Below are 17721 nucleotides of genomic sequence, written 5' to 3' on the forward strand. Positions count from 1 at the left end.
CACAAAAGCAATGCTGTGTCTTCTAGTCCTTTCATAGCATAGCATGCAAAAGCTTGACCCATCTTTAACGCCCTTGATACTGAAGCCATAGGTATCTTTCACCTGCTTCTCCCAACTGGCTTGCTTCCAGCATACGTTCACGCGACTCTCTGAGGACAGATATTCCCAGAATTACCTGTACTTACTGTACAGCACAGGCAATGAAAAAAGAAAAGGCTGTTTCAAAACGACTCACTTTCCCCATAGAGCTGGCTACTCTCTTAATAACGCAACACTCATACGCAGGGATGCAGCGAACCAAGCTGCTCGCTCCTGCTGGCTCTGCACTCAGATGAACTGCAAGACAACATGACTCAGCCCCAGACAGCTACCAAGTGCAGCTCACAGATCACAGCTCTTGGCAGTGTGTGGAATATGAAGAGCATGACATAACAACAACGAAAACAAAACAATTGAGAAAAAGAAACAAAGATTTAACAAGTTCAGAAAAAAATGTCAGATCCTCTGCTTTATCCACAGCCAAATAAGAGATGGTAAAAGAGCTAGCAGTCACCACCAACCTAATCTTACGCGAGCTGAGCTCCAAACAAAAAAAGGATAGGGAGAGATGCCAGAGAAGAGTTTTAAACCAACAATTAAAACAACACAGGGAAGAGAATAATTCACAGAGCCGACAGTAAAATGAGACGCTTCCAACCCACTTAAGGCAAGTACCTGCCAATTCATATTTTAAAGCTAGAGAGGAACAATGGCCTTTGAGGAAGACACGACTGATATGATTTTATCATATGTGTGCCCAGAGGAGTAGCTTGACACATCTTAAATCAACGGGAAGATACCCACACTGAAAATACCTATAAATGACAATATAAATAAAAGGAACGCTGAAACGCTCTGCAACTTTTTCTGCTCTTCTTCCTGACTATTTTATTAAAAGCCAAAAATCAGAAAAAAATAAAGAAAAAGGGCAAATCATTTAAAAAAAAATCTTTACAAAGGAAACTACCACAGAAAACACACTTGCCAATTTCGGAAAACCAAAACTCCTGTAATACAATTGTCTCCAAAACAGCGTCAAAGTTTTTAAGTAAGTGTTGTACTTTTGTTTCCTTGTATGATAATTAATTACAACATTAACACTTGCAAAGCATAATTACTCCCTGGAACATCTTCAAAAGAATCTGAAATCAAATGCCTTATACTCTACGCAGGCAAGCCTCACTCCTTCCTCTCCAGCATTCACACACAATATACAAATTTGAGAGGAAAACTCGCCCTCAAATAAAAGTGTAACACACTAATCAATTGGATTTTATTTACCATATGCCCCCAGAAAGTGCCAATGTGAAAAAAAAACATACATAAAGGGGCATTTTTAACCCGAAAGTGTTTACGCATTCCCTCACCACCTCTCAAAGCAGTGGTGCCGGTGTTTGGGCCCTCACCACTTCATGGGGCTCTCCAGCCCATTTCCAACACGAGACACCTCAGCTCTGGCTTAACAAAAAAAACCTCCCCCCCCAAAAAAAAAGGCAAAAAACCAAAACAAGCCAAGAAAAGAAACCAGACATACAGAATGAAAAGAAGTTCCTGTTCTTTGGGACCACAAAAAACCCCAACAAACTCTCAGAGGTGTGAAGAGGAAGCACGCAGGCAGAATGTCCCAGGCGGCAGCAATAACGACTATTGATTTTTTTTTTTTTTTTTTTTTCTTAGCACACAACAAACGCTCCGGTGGCACCACAACTTCACCGGAGCAGGGAGGGAAGAACACGCTGACACAGACCCTGGAAACCCCTGAACCAGAGACTGCTCCACAACGCCTAACCACCAATCTCCCCCCGCATCCCCCTGAGGCCTCCAGCTGCCCCCTCAGCCCCCACGGGCGCGGGCAACCCTGACAAGGCGGGACCGGAAGCTCCGCCTCCTCCCCCCTTCGAGCTCAACCATTGGCCAGTTCTCCTATCACTCTCTGCCCTACGTTCCCGCCCCCTCCCCATCCCTGAAGCCTTCGCCCAGCCGCCACCCCGCCCCGTCCCTAGCTCCCCGCTCATTTGCTGGCGGGCATGTCCAGCAAACCTAGATCCCTCTTTCGATTGGCCGTTCGGGGGCGGGGGGGAGGGAGGCCGTTCCCGCCTCCCTGGAGGGAGTTGGGTTCCCCGGCAGTGCCGCCGCTCCCCTCCCGCCGCGCATGCGCGGGGCCGAGCGTTGCCCTGAGGGGAGGGGGGCGGGTATGTTGGGAGGAGAGGAGCAGCTGCCAGAACGCTGCGGGGAGGGGGCGGGAGCGGCAGCCGGAGCGGGGTTGCTGCCGCTGGGGAGACAGCCTCACTTTCTGGGAGTGAGGGGAGACCATAGCCTGCCGGGGTGGGCTGCGAGCGGTGCTGCATACAGACCTGTGCGTGTGCATATATCTCTCTATACCTTTCTCTCTCTCTCTTGCATGTGGCTGTAGGGCTGTGGCTGCCTCCCCACACACGCCCCCATGTACCCGCCCACCCGCCCGCCGGGCTGAGGTACGGGCAGGGCGATGCGGGCGGCGGGGCAGTAGCTCCCCGTGCTCCCTTCCCTGCGGGGCAGCGACCGCCTGCCCGCAGCAGCAGAAGCAGCGCCGCAGGGCAGAGTCCCGCGGGGCGGCCGGCGTGTGCGGGGAGCCGGCGCGGCCATCGCCGACCCGGCGGCTGGGTCGGGCCGGGGCGCGGGATGCGCTCCGCTTGCCTGCCGGGGCAGTGAAGCCCGCCCGCCGCCGCTGGAGGGAGGGAAGGAAGGAGGGAGGAGAGCCTCGTCCGACCAGACGCTTCGCCTGCACTCCGCTCCGCCGCCGCCCCGGGCTGAGGACGGGGGAAGCGGCCGCCGCGGGGAGGGGGTGAGGAGCCTTTCGCCCACCCCCCCACCCCCCACCGCCCTGGTCCCCCGCCCGCTCCTGGCTTTCCTCGGCGGCTCCTCTCGCTGTCGGCACAGAGCCGTACGGTGCTGACCCGTACGTATGCCTGCGCCGGGAGCCAGGTCCCTGCCTGCCCGCCCCCTGCCCCCGCTGTCCGGGCGCTCGCCTGCCTTAGGGGTTCCTGCTTGCTCTTTCTGCTTCTTCCCCTCCCCTCCCGCGTCTTCCCCTTTTGTTGTCTGGGGAGGGGTATGTGCCCGCCGGTGCGGTGGGGCCCGCGGACGCCCGAGCCAGCCGGAGGTGGGGGGCCGGGGCGCGGCGCGGAGCCAGGCCGGGCCCTCGGGCGGCCGCGGCCGGGCCCCGCTGTGTGTGCTTGTGTGTTCCCCCTCCCGCCTGTTGTCGGTGTTGACACTAAATCTGGGATGGCCTCTGCTAGTGTAAACTGGGGGCCAGGTGGGTTTAACGCTGCTTGTCGTGGAAAGTTAAACTTGTTCCTAAACATGCCCCGGTCTTGCCCTTTCCTGCCCGCGGAGGAGGAAGCGTTAGCTCGCTGGCTGCGGCCGGCTGTATGACAAGATGTTTTTCTGGAGCACCTTGTGAGTCTGTGTCTCTCTGTCGTTGCGGCCAGCGTGGCTCCCAGATGGCCAATTCCCTGAACGGCCGGAACCCGCGCAAGGGACGGATCCTGGGCTTCATCGATGCCATTCAGGATGCTGTGGGCCCCCCCAAGCAGGCAGCTGCCGACCGGAGGACTGTGGAGAAGACCTGGAAGCTTATGGACAAAGTGGTGAGTGTCTGTGTGCGTCCGTGTATACGCACAGTGAAGAATGAGGCTATTTAAATTAGGTACACACGGAGAAACAGCGTCTTCCTGCTCTCACTGCTGTGCTGCCTGTGCCTCGGGAAGTAAGGGGACTTATGTTTTAGGTTATTTAAGCACCATTTGCCTCTTCGGTTGTTTTTTTTTTTCCCTTTCTATGGCCTCTGGCTATGTTTTTTTTTTTAATCTTGGTTTGTAGAGGGAAAACAAATGTGTGTGTTTGCCTTAGGCTATTGTTATTTTCAGATCCTTTAAAATGACTCAAACTTGAAGAGCTGTCCTAACGAAAAGCTGCTTAACTTAGACTTGTAATCACATATTCTGTGTGTTTCGTGTTGGATCACATTGTTAGTCTGCAAACAAGACCTCTGAAGTATGAAACTTCAGTTAAGCTAATCGTCCCGTGAGACACGCTCACGATGGCAACATAGATACGTTTGTGCTTTTAGGAATGTGCGTGGGGACTGGGGGATGTCACTCTTGTCAGTTTAGTAAACAGATTAGTATGGCATGCATAACTTTTAAGTGTGTGTTCTGTATTTTAATGATTTTTAAGTAATTCTACTTTTCATTTTGAAACTAGAAATACATTGTACTGAAACTCATTTTTCAGGAAGTGGGGGGATAGACCATAGTTTTTTAGGTCTTACAGTTCTCTGCTCCAGCCTGATATGTCTTGTTTAGTATTATACAAAATGATGGTTTTTATGATGGTAGATTAGCTAGGAGAGTTCCTTACCGATGGTAGGAACAGTTTGATTATAACACAGATAACTGTGCAGGAGATGCAGGCACTCTGCTTTGCATGTGAGGTGATACTTCAGAGCTTCCTCTAGAAATTGCTGGGGAGCGAGGATTACTACCTGTTAGCCTTGGGTCTGTATGGCAAGAGAGTTATAACTTTTTGACTCCATGATTCTTCATGAATTAGTATAACTGTTTGCTTTCCCTGTGCAGGGTCTTGAAAAATGCAGATATTTAACATTTCTTAAAGTTCATAAGTAGTTACACTGTCATGGTGGAGATTATTTCATGTTGACAAGTGGTAATTTTGAAGTATTTGATTGAGTCCTTGTATGCTCTCCTTTTTGATGCTCCAAGAATAGCATCTGTATTTCCACCACAATTTCTGATGATGATTATAAACTTAAAACCCAGCCTTGATATGAATGGTTATTATCACAAAGACTTTGTTGACACTTCCCTGTTAATGATCAGGATGCTGTAAACAGTGAGCATCCTGTAATAAGACCTGCAAGTATAAATACTTGGAAGCAGGCACTATTCTTCAGTAGAAGAATGTTTTTGGCTTGGAAACCAGGAATCTGTTTTGTCATCGTTGAAACCACGTGGGGAACGTACGGCTTAATTTCCCCCTGTGTCAGGCCATTTACAAATCTTATACGGTAAGATTTTCCCCCGATTGGTTTGTATATTCACAGTTACCAGAAAATCTTAACCCTTCTACTTGAGCTTGTGGTTTGCTTTTACCCAGCTAATATAGGATAACTGTATTTGTCACTGTTACAACAGAGCATCAGAACAGCCAGTAAGGCCTGTTCTGTAGAAGTCACTGGAAGGGCCGGACATTGCGCTGTGCTTTCTTTTTCATTTTACTGGATAAGTGTCCTCAATTTGGATCTTTAATGTATCCTCTTTAAGCCGTTCTCAGTTAATCAAATTTTATTTCCAAATTATATTAAAGTATACCAGACAGGATGATGTCATAGTGTGAGAATGCTGTAGCTTGCTGCTTGAGTTTTCAGCATTTGGTACTTACAGTGAAAGGATGTGTTTGAGCAAATTTAATATGTTGGCAAACAAATTTAAGTCTCTTAGCCTTGTGTGGCAGTAGGCACAGGAAGGTCATTTTCTCCTCTGCCTAGATCAAAAACAGGGATTAAAATCAGAAATAGAAATCTGCTAGATCGACTGTTGTTTCAGATCCCATTTCTGGAGTGTGTCCTACCACTGCTTTCTGTGGTTGGTCACTGATCAAATTAATACCTAGTGAGCTCGGTAGGCTCTGCAAAGTCAGTGGGGTGCCACCCATAGTAAGATTGTGGCTTTGAGGCCTATTTTGCTTGTTGTAATAACAGTCATTATCCTTGTTTATTCTTTAACTATAATAGCTGTGATAACCATCTTTTTGCTGCAGTGAGGTAGCTAAAGTTTTTTCCCATTCTAAAGATGTTAGGGAATGGGAGAATGGAAACAAAGCAAAGCTATTATCTTGACCAAAGGATGAAAAAAAGAGTATACTTTAAAACTAGGGGCAGAGCTCAATGATTTCTGATTTATGTTTCTTTCTTTCTCTCTTGAAATTGCTATTCTTTACCTTTCCTTCATTTCTTTCTGTAACTTCCTCCTTTGACAGATGACATTTTCTGTATTAATTGTTTTCAACAGCAAGGGATTAACCAATACTACAAATATTGCTACTCTATAAGATCTATACTATGAGAGCTGTTTTATGGTGTATGTAAAAGTTCTGGCTACTCAGATACCATGCAAACTTCTCTCTGTAGAATTGGTTGTATGTCATGCTTTGGAATGATGCAGCTTTGTGGTAATGTTTATTTTTCACGGGCTGATGCTTTAGGTGTTAGAATAGGCAGAACACTGCAGTTCTGCTTAAGTCTCTTCTCTTTAAATTTCTGTTACCAGTTTGAAAAAATCAAGGATTTTGAGAGTTCTTTAGCAGGACAGAATATTGGGATACTGATACTTGTTCGTGAAAGTTGCTGTAAGGGACATACTTGCAGGGAATAATAAAAAAAAGTAATCTTGTTGTAAGTAATCAGTGAATGTGTATTGTTATGTGTCTGTATATATATCAGCATCTTCCTTTTTATATTTTATCCACTGGGATCTATACTTTTTGAGGTTTACTGGAAAGTCTTTTTATTTATTTATTTATATGAATTTACAACACAAACTGCATTATTAGAGGGGCATCAGCTGTTAGCATCAATGTCAAGTTTCCCTGCTGCTTTTCTCATGGGTAAGCAGTAGCTTTACCATTAAGAACCAAACATATTTTGTTTAATTCCTTTGCAATGCAAAGGACAATATTCCTTTTATGGTTTGGAAGGATAGCCCTGCTTTCCAGTGCTAGCATTCTATAAGCAAATTGGCCATATATCTCTGAACTTCTAGCAAGCAAATTACTAATTTTAAAGCATGATGTATATTTTAGAAAGTTCATATTCTGTAAATAAATTTAAAAAAATTGTTAACAAATAAAGTTTTCCTTTAGACCATGCATAAATTACATGGGATTTTTTTCCCCCTGAGATTCTAAACCTAATGATTTTAAAACTTAGAAACTAGCTGTGTATTATTAATAGAAGATAATGATTATCTCGAGAACAACTTTGGGAGAGATTGCCTATTATGTAAACATGGGAGCAGTTGAATTAATTTACTGCTCGGACTATTTAGAGTTGGCAGTACTATTGTGCACTCTTTACTATTGCGGGTTTCAAGCTGATAAAATTGTGACACATTCTGAACAGGATTTTTAAGAACAGGAATGTTTCAGCAACTCTCAATGGCTTTTCAGTACTCTTATGCATTGGGCCTGAAAATAATTATATTTTCTACTGTGAAGATTAAGAATGTCGTCTAAACTGCTTGGGTGCCCTGTCATGGCCCACCCACTTGTTTGACTCTGACTATATATAAATGGGGATAGCAATTTGATTTATTATTTAATAATTACCCAAGAGCAAATTAGAGCCCATCTCCAAAGCTCATACTATTGACTTAGTGAGTAAAAGCTGTATTACCTCTATAACTTAGTAATGTGGTTTTCTTTAAATTAACATTTGTCAGCATCCAAGGTTTCAGTAGCATCAGTAGTTGAAACTATGTGTGCGTTGGTTACTCTTTGCAACACTTTATGTCATTGTTACATTACAGTGCAACCTGCCAAGTTAGTTAAGTGTCGTTGTTCCAAACAGGATCCAGAAAAGACAGTCACCAATCATAGCTGTGGTATTCCTCAGTGTATTACCTGGTCAAAGTTGATAGAAAGTTTTATTTCCTGTATACACTGTTCGTGCAAAAAGAATAAAAATCAGAAAAAGAGAAGCTTCCATTTCTCTGTTTCAATCAGAAGAAAATACAAATGACCCTCCAAGGTCTGCTGTCCTTGTGTGTATGTAGCATCAGCATTGTTGTTGCTTATTCCTGCAGTATGGAAACATATGGCACAGTTGCAGTGTGGTAGTTGTTGAACAAGCACTTACTGCGTTCTCAGCTATAAAGATCGGTGGTTGGTCACCTCTACTTACATTTTGACAAGAAGGCTTTTTTTCAGAAAGAAAACCCATAATTCCATCTTTCTGTGGAAAATAAAATGCATTGCAGTCAAGGTAATTTCTGGCAGGAAGAAATATATGATGAAGCAGCATAATGTTCAGATTTCATGCATTTTCATGATTAGCCCCTCCCCTGATTACCTTCTTCAGAATTCATTGTTGGTACCATTGTGTGTTGTGGTTTTCTGGAGAATTGTTATGGTGCCTTACTGCAGAGCTACCTTTATGCTGTCTGGGTGTGTCAGGGGGTTTTTAATACTTTAACTTTTTTGTACTGCATGGCAGAAGATACTCGTTCAGTAGAGGGTTTTGAAGTGTAATTTTGAAAGTGTACGAGCACTGATGGTCCATTCACTGCAGCTGAGAACAGTGTTTAGCGGATGTCCTACTCATTAGATACTTATTCTGTTTTAACTGTGTTACTTTCCTTGTATTGTCTTTGACCAGCATTAGGTGTTTAAACAGATTGTGTTAGGGCTGCTATGCTTTGCTTGAACAAAAGTTCTTTTGTCAAATGTGTCCAGGGCTTTCAACTTTATTGTTTGCTTTAAAAAGTGAATAGAAGATACAGTTTTCTGTAAGAAATTCATTGTCTAAATACAATAGGCAGCCATTACTCTCATCTCTGAAGATGCTGTGAAATACAATGCCTTATAATTTAAGTCAAATACCTTCAAAAATGTTATGAGTAGTGGCATTTATTTTGTTTGGGGTAGGGGGTGGGGAGAGGAGAGAACAGAGGGTTGGGTTCTTTTTCTGTAGGCACTAGAGTAAGCTTGTCTGGAAGTTCCCGAGTTAACTGTTTCAAAATCTGTTTCTGGTAGATTAGGGTAATACCTTAGTTCTTCATGATCAGAATTGCACTCTATTGTTTCTGTGATTCTGGAGTAAATACTTGGATTTACCCTGAGTCAGAGAGTGAAGGGAGCTTAGCTTTGTCTCAGTTTATCTCAATGAGAGATGCATTTCTTACTAACTTGCTGACTGACTGCTTTTCATTTTTTAGAGTGAATGCTTGCTAAATATATACATGCTTACTTCCAGTCATAACAATACACAAATCACACAGCGATATGATTCATGTCCGCTCCTAAAGTATTAGTAAGGGCTGCTTTGTAAAGTGCGATATGGAGGTCTTTATTTTTGGTTGGGTTTTTTTGTTTTGTTTTGAGTTCTGTTTTCTTTTGAACAAAGGTATGTGTGCCACTTCTGTTTCATTGGTAAATCTTTTGCATTGGGAGATGTTGTTTCTTATTGCTTACTTTTAATTGTGAACTGCTGTGGTACGTGTCAGGACATCCTGACTCTGGAAACCATATGGTTTACCAGCCATCTCTTTACAAACTTACTTCCTTTGGACTGAAACCTTGTGTACTCCATACAGTAAAGAAAGCCATGTACTACTTCACTGGATCACTGACTTGAACTAAATGTTAGCGTTTTTTCAACGAGAACGTGTAAGACTAATTGAGTTGTACTGTAGAAGAATTTTTGAATGACTTTCTTAAAGGCTTGTTTTGGAGTTGAAGTTTCTAATAAAGTGCTGTATTTATCTCTATAAATTGAGCAGAAGGTGAAGCCTTGTAAACCATGATGACCACAGGATCCTGTTTTGATGTGTGTATGACTGTATGTAATGATACCAGACTGAAGAAGACTTTGTAGAACACCTGAAAGAGAAACTTAATTCTTCTTTATAACTAGATGGGTTTTTTTCTGTAGTGGAATGGACTGGCTATTGAAAATACACCGACTGGAATAAGCAATTTGCTTTTTCCTGTTGTTTTTGTATTTGTAATTGTATTTCTAATAGATATGAAACCACTTATATTCTTGTTGGCACATCTGATCAAAAAGATAGCCTTCAGAAAGAGAATTAGTTCTTTGATCATGAGATTTAAGTTAGGATAAATAAGCAATTCAAAAATGATTGCAGCCTTCTCTGCTTGTGGTCTGCTCTCATTGCTGACTTTTTGCCCTGAATAAATATTTTCCTCTTTTCAGCTTTTTTTTTCCCCTTGTGCTTGTTGCTCCAGAAAGTTGTAATACCTAATCAGTGATATTGATTTGTGTCATCTATAGTTGGCTTTGTGAGAATGTCAATCTTATTTCAAGTTTTCACTAAATCAGAAATCACAGAGAACAAACGTTCAGATGAAAAATATCTACGTTTTTAATAAAGGTTTTCACTTCTGTCTTTGGGTTTCCAGTTCTAACTCTTCTACAAAAAGAAATTCACATATGTCTCTGCATGGGTGATCTACAGATCTGCCTACATTTGTGAATTCTTTGCTCATGTTTCTGAAATCTCCTTAAAGAATTCTAGCTGTCAGCTAAACTTCAGTGTAACTAAAAGAAAATGTTTAATCTTGTTCATAAGTATCTCTTGTTAGTTCCTTTCTTGATCTTCTGGGGTGATACAATCATCCTGCCGTCACTCAGGCAACTCCTTGAACTGCTCTTTTAAAAGTTGTGTCTGAATCTTTCAGATTGAGATGTGATTCACAGACAAATATAACCTTCTGTATCAATCCATGCACCTAAAACTCTCATCCAGGCCTTGCTATTTTGTGTATCAGTAAGTTCAGCTTTGCTTTTCTGACACTGGAAGGAAGAATGCCATCATATCCAATCTTTATACTTTGAGAATGCTACTGCAGGGATCACCTATCCCATGACTTTTCTTTATCCTGGTAATCTTCCCTTTATCACACAAAAAATAAACAAGTTATTTTCAGTTTCCGAGTCTCTTGTTGTCTTGCTACTGCAGTTATGAATTGCAGTTCCAGATTTCATCACCTGTTGAAGAGATGACCACACATCTTTATGCTTTACTTTTTTTTTTTTTGGTTCCCTTCCAGCATCTTCCTCAACTTGGGAGGAATTCCTTTATGAGACACTAAATTCTTTCAGAGTTTGCCCTCAAACTTTGCGGTTTATGTCTAGAAACACTTAACTGCTGGTGCCCTGAACCACTCTTTAGCATGTTGAATACTGTTGTGCTCATGTATTCATATTTGCCTGCATCCATTTGCTGTCTTTGTTTCCTACTAAGACAGTAAATTTCTCTGTGGGAGGACTGTCTGTTCTAGAACGCATCAGAAGGGTTTCTGATCCATTACTTGGTCTAGTATCTGAAAGAAAAATAAAATTACTAAAGTAACAATGCAATGGGTCAGTGAAACGAGGGGAGCTATTGCAAAAGTCATGCTTTAAATACTGCTTTTGAATGGTGCTAACATTTCTATAGTAGTTATGAGTTTGCACTGTTCTAAGGGTGCTAGACTTCTCTTTTTTTTTTTTTTTTTTTTTTAAACTTGTTAGTGCTTGACTTTGGTCCACTCTTCTATCCGTACTTTTCTAACTATGATCCCAGTTACTTAAATCAAATTGCCTGGTATGTTTTTGTGTGTATGTTTAAGAGGGAAATAACAATTATGCGTTTGCTTTGCTGTTTGTGGTGCATGATTGTCTGTTAGTGGCAACCCTCTTAAGGCAGTAAATTTTTGAATCTAGATCTAGAAATGGAAGGAGGGGTCAGCAATAGGGATATAACTTTGAGTTTAAAGAAGTGAATATTATAGGATACAAGTTTGTTTCTCCCCCCCTGCCCCCGAAATACTCAAGACTGCACTTTTTTGAAGTTGATGCATTAGCAGGAATAGGAATCTACTTTAGGCAGTATTAAGATGTTTTTACAGCCTCGTCAGTTACCTCAAAAGAATGTCAAACTCACTAATATATAATGTGGCAATCTCCAAATGATACCTATAAAACTTTTATACCACATGGACTCAATTTTTTCTTAAGTATTTGCATATGTACAGTCGCACACATATGTCTAGAATGTGTCCCTCTGCAGTGTTTTAGCTGAACATGGATAGCTCAATGCAGTAGCACTCAAAAACTACCCATTAGTTTCGATCTCTTTTGCTTTCTAGTACAGAACATTACAGAACAGGTACTAAAGAATTTAGGTAGCCAGGAGTTAATCTTGTATGTATATGTTCAGAAAACAAAAACAATACCAACTTCTTCCAGAAACATTTCCAGTGGAGACTAGATTCAAATAAAGGTGTTAACTTGATCTGAAGCTTATTCTTTTAAGTAGTATATATTATTCAATTAATTTTTGTGCCATTTAGGAACATGATGATTCCAAGTCCTTTAAGATGTTATCTATTACAACCATGAACTGGAAAACATTGAGTTTATAATGTTTTGTTTCCTGGTTTACGATATCTGTTTGTGAGTGACTTGATTTCTGCCTGTTATACCTAGTAGTTTTTGAATCATTGGCCAAGTTCATTTCATTTTCATATGTTCAGACCTTTTCATATGTGTAGACCTCTCAAACTTTAAAATCCTATAGGTTCTAAGAGGTTATATTGTCAGATAGAGAAAAGAGAGAACCAGCAGGTGACAAGGTAACTTGTAAGGTCAATTCTTATTAGACATTTAAACATCCATAGGGAAGTTCACCTGCAGCAAACAGATCTGTACAAAACTACTGCTCTTGGCATTAGTCGCATACTGTGTTTTGATAATATACTCCTTAGGATACAGTTGACAGGCAAAGACATTCTTACTTTAAAAGCAACTCCCCAAACTATGTAAGTAAGCTTGTTTGCTGTTTATGGATCTGATGGGATTAAGTTATATTTTATATCCTTTGACATTAGAGACTATGTTGAGATTTCATGGAATATAAATGAAGTAGGATTTAATTCTTTGTGCCTGGAGGCTAGAGAAGTATGTTTACGCCTATTAATTTTAAGATGTCAGATCAGTTTTTGCCCCAACATATTTCTTGTCTTTTACATTGTCTTGTTTTTGCTTATAGGTAAGATTGTGCCAAAACCCAAAGCTTCAACTCAAAAACAGCCCACCTTACATACTTGACATTTTACCAGACACTTACCAACATTTACGACTTATACTGAGCAAATATGATGACAACCAGAAACTTGCACAACTCAGTGAGAATGAATATTTTAAAATATACATTGACAGTCTCATGAAAAAATCAAAACGGGCTATAAGACTCTTCAAAGAAGGAAAGGAAAGAATGTATGAGGAGCAGTCACAGGACAGGTAAGTGAAATATTTAAATACAAAGTAGATTGTCTGGCCTGTCTGCATTCTTAACACTGTTTGTCTGCAGCCATTGTGTTTTGACATTTTTAATTATTTAAAGAGCAGAAATATTTATTGTTTGGATTCATTGACCCTGCAGGTCAATCAGTAATTTGCTGGATTTGTTCCACTGTGTGCTCTTCTCTGTCACTTTGTGACCTTTAAAACCAAGTGCATTTCCTTCATAAAACATTAATTTCACTGTAATTACTTGTTCACAGAACCCTACAGTATGTAGTTTTTCCTCTGTCAGAGAGAGTGACTATTACTTGGATTGAGCTTGACCTCCCTACCCCAGTTCTTAAAACTGGGGGAGCCATGATGGATATTGACTTAGAGCTTTTGCAAGTGATGAAATGGAGCAAAACAATATTCACATTTTTGAGATACTGTGTGATGTTAGCATAAGGTGATGATAATGTTAGTTTGGTGCTGAGAAGCCTTTCAGAAATTTAATGGATTCCTGATTTGCAGTGGTTCAGTTTTAATAACAGGGATTAATGTCTACTTTACGCATACTCTTAGTGGTGAGTGAAGAGGCTTTTAATATTTTATTACCTAATATTTTAAAAATAATATTTCAAGAACTTCTGTGCAAAATCTGTAGTTTTGTTTTGGGAAGGGGTACAGCAGTGTCATGGCAGTCAGACTCTGCCATGTGTGGTATATCTTTAAATCTAATCAAATAAAAGATACAATGCTGTTTCCAGAGTTTCCTTTTTCTAAAGGAGATAGTGCGAAACGGGAGATAGAGAGGAAGTGAATGGAGGATTGAATCCTGCCATTCTGTCTACACCTGAGCTCAGAGGCAGGGTTGTAGAGTAGTTTCAGCTGGTGAAAGCGTCGGTAGAAGCAATGAAATGTCTACATTCTTGTAAATGTCACTGCTGTTATGTTCGATTTATCCATATGTTCCTTCCAGATCTTCAGCAATGATTATAGCTGTTCAGTATACTGTGGTAGTCTTCTGTGCTCGATAGGGTGTCTGAAGCTTGCTTAACATCTAAGGATTTTTTTTTTAAAGTATGTAAAGATTGTCCAATTGTGAATATGCTTGGAGCGATTTGCCTAAGAGAAGCAGAATACACTGTTTGAACTATTTTAGTGATGAGTAAAGATCTTGGTGAATGTTTTTTGTGTTTAAATTCATAAGAATATAAAGGAACATTTTCACTGTAGATGCATTCTTACCAGAAGCCCTGGAAAAATTGTTCAGCACTGAGGCTATGGGCTCTTTTTTTAATATCCCATTTGTTGTATGTACAGAAGTCATTGTGTTGCAAAGGAAATAAGAACCTTTTATGGTAAGGGAAAATTGACATAAATGGTTGCATTATGTAAACAGGTTTTATTTTGACTTCCCTACGTTGTATGAAACCCAGATTTACTTACGGTTTTGCTTACAGTTAGCAATAAATTAAAGCCAGTTTCAATGTCACTTTTTTAAAAACAGTTGACTATATCCTCTGTACAGTTATTCAAACAGTGTTTTAGTATGTAGTTGCTAGAGTTACTTTCTTCTTTCCAATTACCCACTTCATCTCCTGCATAAAGGTAGCAGTGGTGATATAAGGATGTCTTTTGTGAAGCAAACGTTTTTTGAAGAAGGTACAGTTAGCATATTTACTGTCATTTATTTGGGCCATTCTTGTGAGATGATTGGAGAGGAGGGATTTTGAAACAAAACATAGTAATGAAGTGCACTGAATCACAATAACTACTTCAGGCTCTCTAAATTTCAGTATTTCAGAAGCTGACAACTATATTTTGCCTGAATGATGGAGTTTGAAGCTTGTGGAAAGGAGTACAATAGAAATGTTTCTCCTGTGCTAAAATTGTTAGTTGTGTTTCCTATACAAACTGCATTCTGACTGTATGTCAGAATATTTAAACAAACAAAAAGAAAGTGTAAGCATTGTTTCAGCAGTTCATGCCTCATGCCATTATAAGTTAAAGTCTAGATCTTTGTGGCTTCAGTGCGCCCCCTTTCATCTACTGGTGATGTTTTATCTGTATGCATGCCCTAGTTTAAAGTTGAATGAAGTTATACTTGTTTGCAGAGCCCTATGACTAGGTACCTGTTTGCTCTGCAGTGCTTCAACATACTTAATCACGTTAATTCTTGATAAGTTAATACAAGAAACTGTTAATGTTTTTAGCTTCTTTGCTTCCAAATATGGCTGCATTAACCTGAGTATGTTATTTGTTAATGTTATAATGCAAATGTAGGAGCGATCATTTAAATAAGTGTTTTTTGAAGATGCTTCTAAAATGACTGTCAAATTGAAGTCTACTCGATTTTAAAAAAAAAAAGGCAAGCCAAAAGCCTCTCATGTTGACACCTGGCCAGTTTCAGTCTTATATTTCTGTTTTGTTTTCATTTACTGTGTCTGTGGTTTCTGGATAAAAGGTCATCATGAAAAAGAGAAACTGGCTCCATTTGGAAGCGTTCTGTATATATATCTGATTGGTATACTTTTAACCTATTAGGGTTATTGAATAATCTTTTCACTTCTATAGTGATGGTATGTTTAGGAACCAGTGCCAATATACATATGATTTTATTTGCCTGATGACACCAAAATTACTCTGTTGTGGAGAATTTGTCATGACTTTTAGTTCTCAAAGACCCTTTGGATGAAACAAGTTAGTGTGCCAGTCAGATTACATACAAATGGCTAAAACAAAAGCTTACACTGTGATAGTATTGTCTTTCTATCCTGTGTTCCACGTCAAACACATATGATAGCTGTTTAAGCATAGTTGGTGCTGTCATTCTCTACTTTATGGGATAGGTCTTGCTAAGTAGAGAAAGTATGGCTTGCAAGTTTGTTTATTGAATATGAATTACATCTACCTTCTGGGTATGGCATCTAGTATAAAATTATGTTGTCTTATAGTCCTCTTGCTTAATGAAGTAAGAGATGATGCTCAATAAATTCTGTAAACTGTACTAGATATAGTCTGCACAGAGGTTTTTCTGTGTATGAAGTAATTTAAAGATTTTATTTTTGTCACAGATTTTACTTTTCAAAGGTTATTAACACAGGCTTATTAAAATTACTGGTTCAGGTTCGTCTACTCTTTTTAAAAGGCTTTCTGTGTCTCTGAGGGTCTGAAGTTTTGGGTTGGGGTTGTTTTTTTTTTTTTTCCCTTCCCCTCCCCTTTGTTGTTTATTGGGCAGTAGACTAAAGCTGGAAGGCATCGTTTCTGTTAAGTCCAAACTTCCTTTTGTCTTGCTACATTCCAAAAGTATGCATCCATAAAAAAATATAAACTCTGTATTCTGGCAATTTTTTCAGACAAATATGTTAGCTAGGTGTAGAAATCAAGCAGATAAGTTACAATAATAAGACTAGAGGAGGAATAAAGTGGCAATGGGGGGATTATATTTGGATGCACTCAAGATGCTCGTCTGCAGGTCTAACACAACCATTTCTTAGTAATGGAGATAAGCGTTAGCTTTCCTGTGTGTACCTGTAAATTTTATCCTTGGAAGAATATGTCTTGAGATGGAACTTATTCACTGTCTGTTTGAATGTTGCATGCCTTCTGCTATATGCCCTTTACATGAGGCGAAGAGGAAGAGTATAAAACCAGGGTGTATACTTATTTTTTAATAATCTCTTGAATGCTGCTTGGTTCAGCCAAAATTACTTGGCTACTTGTTTTTAAGTGGCATTGCAGAAGTGGAAGAGGAGAATGAGATGAAAGGTGGACGTTTCTTAAGTAATGGGCAGTACAGGTGAAGATGGTAAGAGAAGAAGAGCTGAAGTGGTTTTGGGGTTGATGTAGAAAGAGGTGTGGGTGTAGGGAAGGTCTGAGTCAAGGAAGTCCTTCAAGGTGATCATAAAACCACTCCTGTTCCGGTACAGAAAGTCTTGCTGAATTCTCTTGCGCATCTGGCCATTTGGTGTCTTGATTCAAATTGCATGTTTCTAGATTTTACAGCTTGATTAAGGGTTTTGTTAGAGCGGAATACTTATATTATCTTAAGTCTTCTAGGGAGGTTTTATACCTACGGTTCAAGTGATAGATCAGGTTCTCCTTTATTACTGTTCATGCTGGTTAGTGGGTTTGTAAAGTATTCCATTTCTCTTCCTGAAGTCCATGTTGACAACTGAGATCAGTTAAGGTTCTTGAATCAAGTCTCTGGACTGGCACATCAAAGTACACAGCATTTTTGTTAGAGAACATTCTACTGCTGAAATTTCTATCCCATTCCTTCCTTGCTTTGAAAGTGTAGGCTTGATAAGGAGTTACAAGGGTAAGCATCAGGGTGGATTTCAGCTATGTCAGCTGCAATGCAGTAACAGCCACTTGTGTACTTCTGTCCTGTGGTAAAGGAGAAGTAGCTTACCCTACTTCTTTGAATTACCTCATCTTGTACCGCAACCTTGCTGTTTTATATACAGGAAGTTAGGAAGTTTATAACTTAGTTAGCCTTGTAACTTGTTCATGTCTCCAGACAGAGGAGATATTGTTAATTGAGAGAAGGATAAGGAAAAGAATATTTTGAATTCAGGATGATTTTATTTGGACAAGTTAAGGTTGCTTTGGCG

General features: G+C 40.3%; 1 protein-coding gene across 9 annotated transcripts in view; it reads left to right on the forward strand.

The window, feature by feature from the left end:
- Positions 1–2261: 2261 nt before the first annotated feature.
- CBLB (Cbl proto-oncogene B) overlaps positions 2262–17721 on the forward strand; it is a 135635-nt gene continuing 120175 nt past the window's right edge. For 3 of the 9 annotated variants that reach the window (XM_063349636.1, XM_063349643.1, XM_063349663.1), the window contains exons 1-3: positions 2284–2395; positions 3507–3665; positions 12867–13117. In XM_063349636.1, the coding sequence (XP_063205706.1) occupies positions 3519–3665; positions 12867–13117 (398 nt within the window). In that variant the 5' untranslated portion in view covers positions 2284–2395; positions 3507–3518. Of the gene's footprint in view, positions 2396–2549; positions 2864–2886; positions 2978–3506; positions 3666–12866; positions 13118–17721 lie in introns of those variants that run through there. The other 6 variants (XM_063349617.1, XM_063349653.1, XM_063349626.1 and 3 more) reach the window with 6 other exon arrangements.

The sequence above is a fragment of the Chroicocephalus ridibundus genome, chromosome 1 (assembly GCF_963924245.1).
Source record: "Chroicocephalus ridibundus chromosome 1, bChrRid1.1, whole genome shotgun sequence".
Classification (NCBI taxonomy): domain Eukaryota; kingdom Metazoa; phylum Chordata; class Aves; order Charadriiformes; family Laridae; genus Chroicocephalus; species Chroicocephalus ridibundus.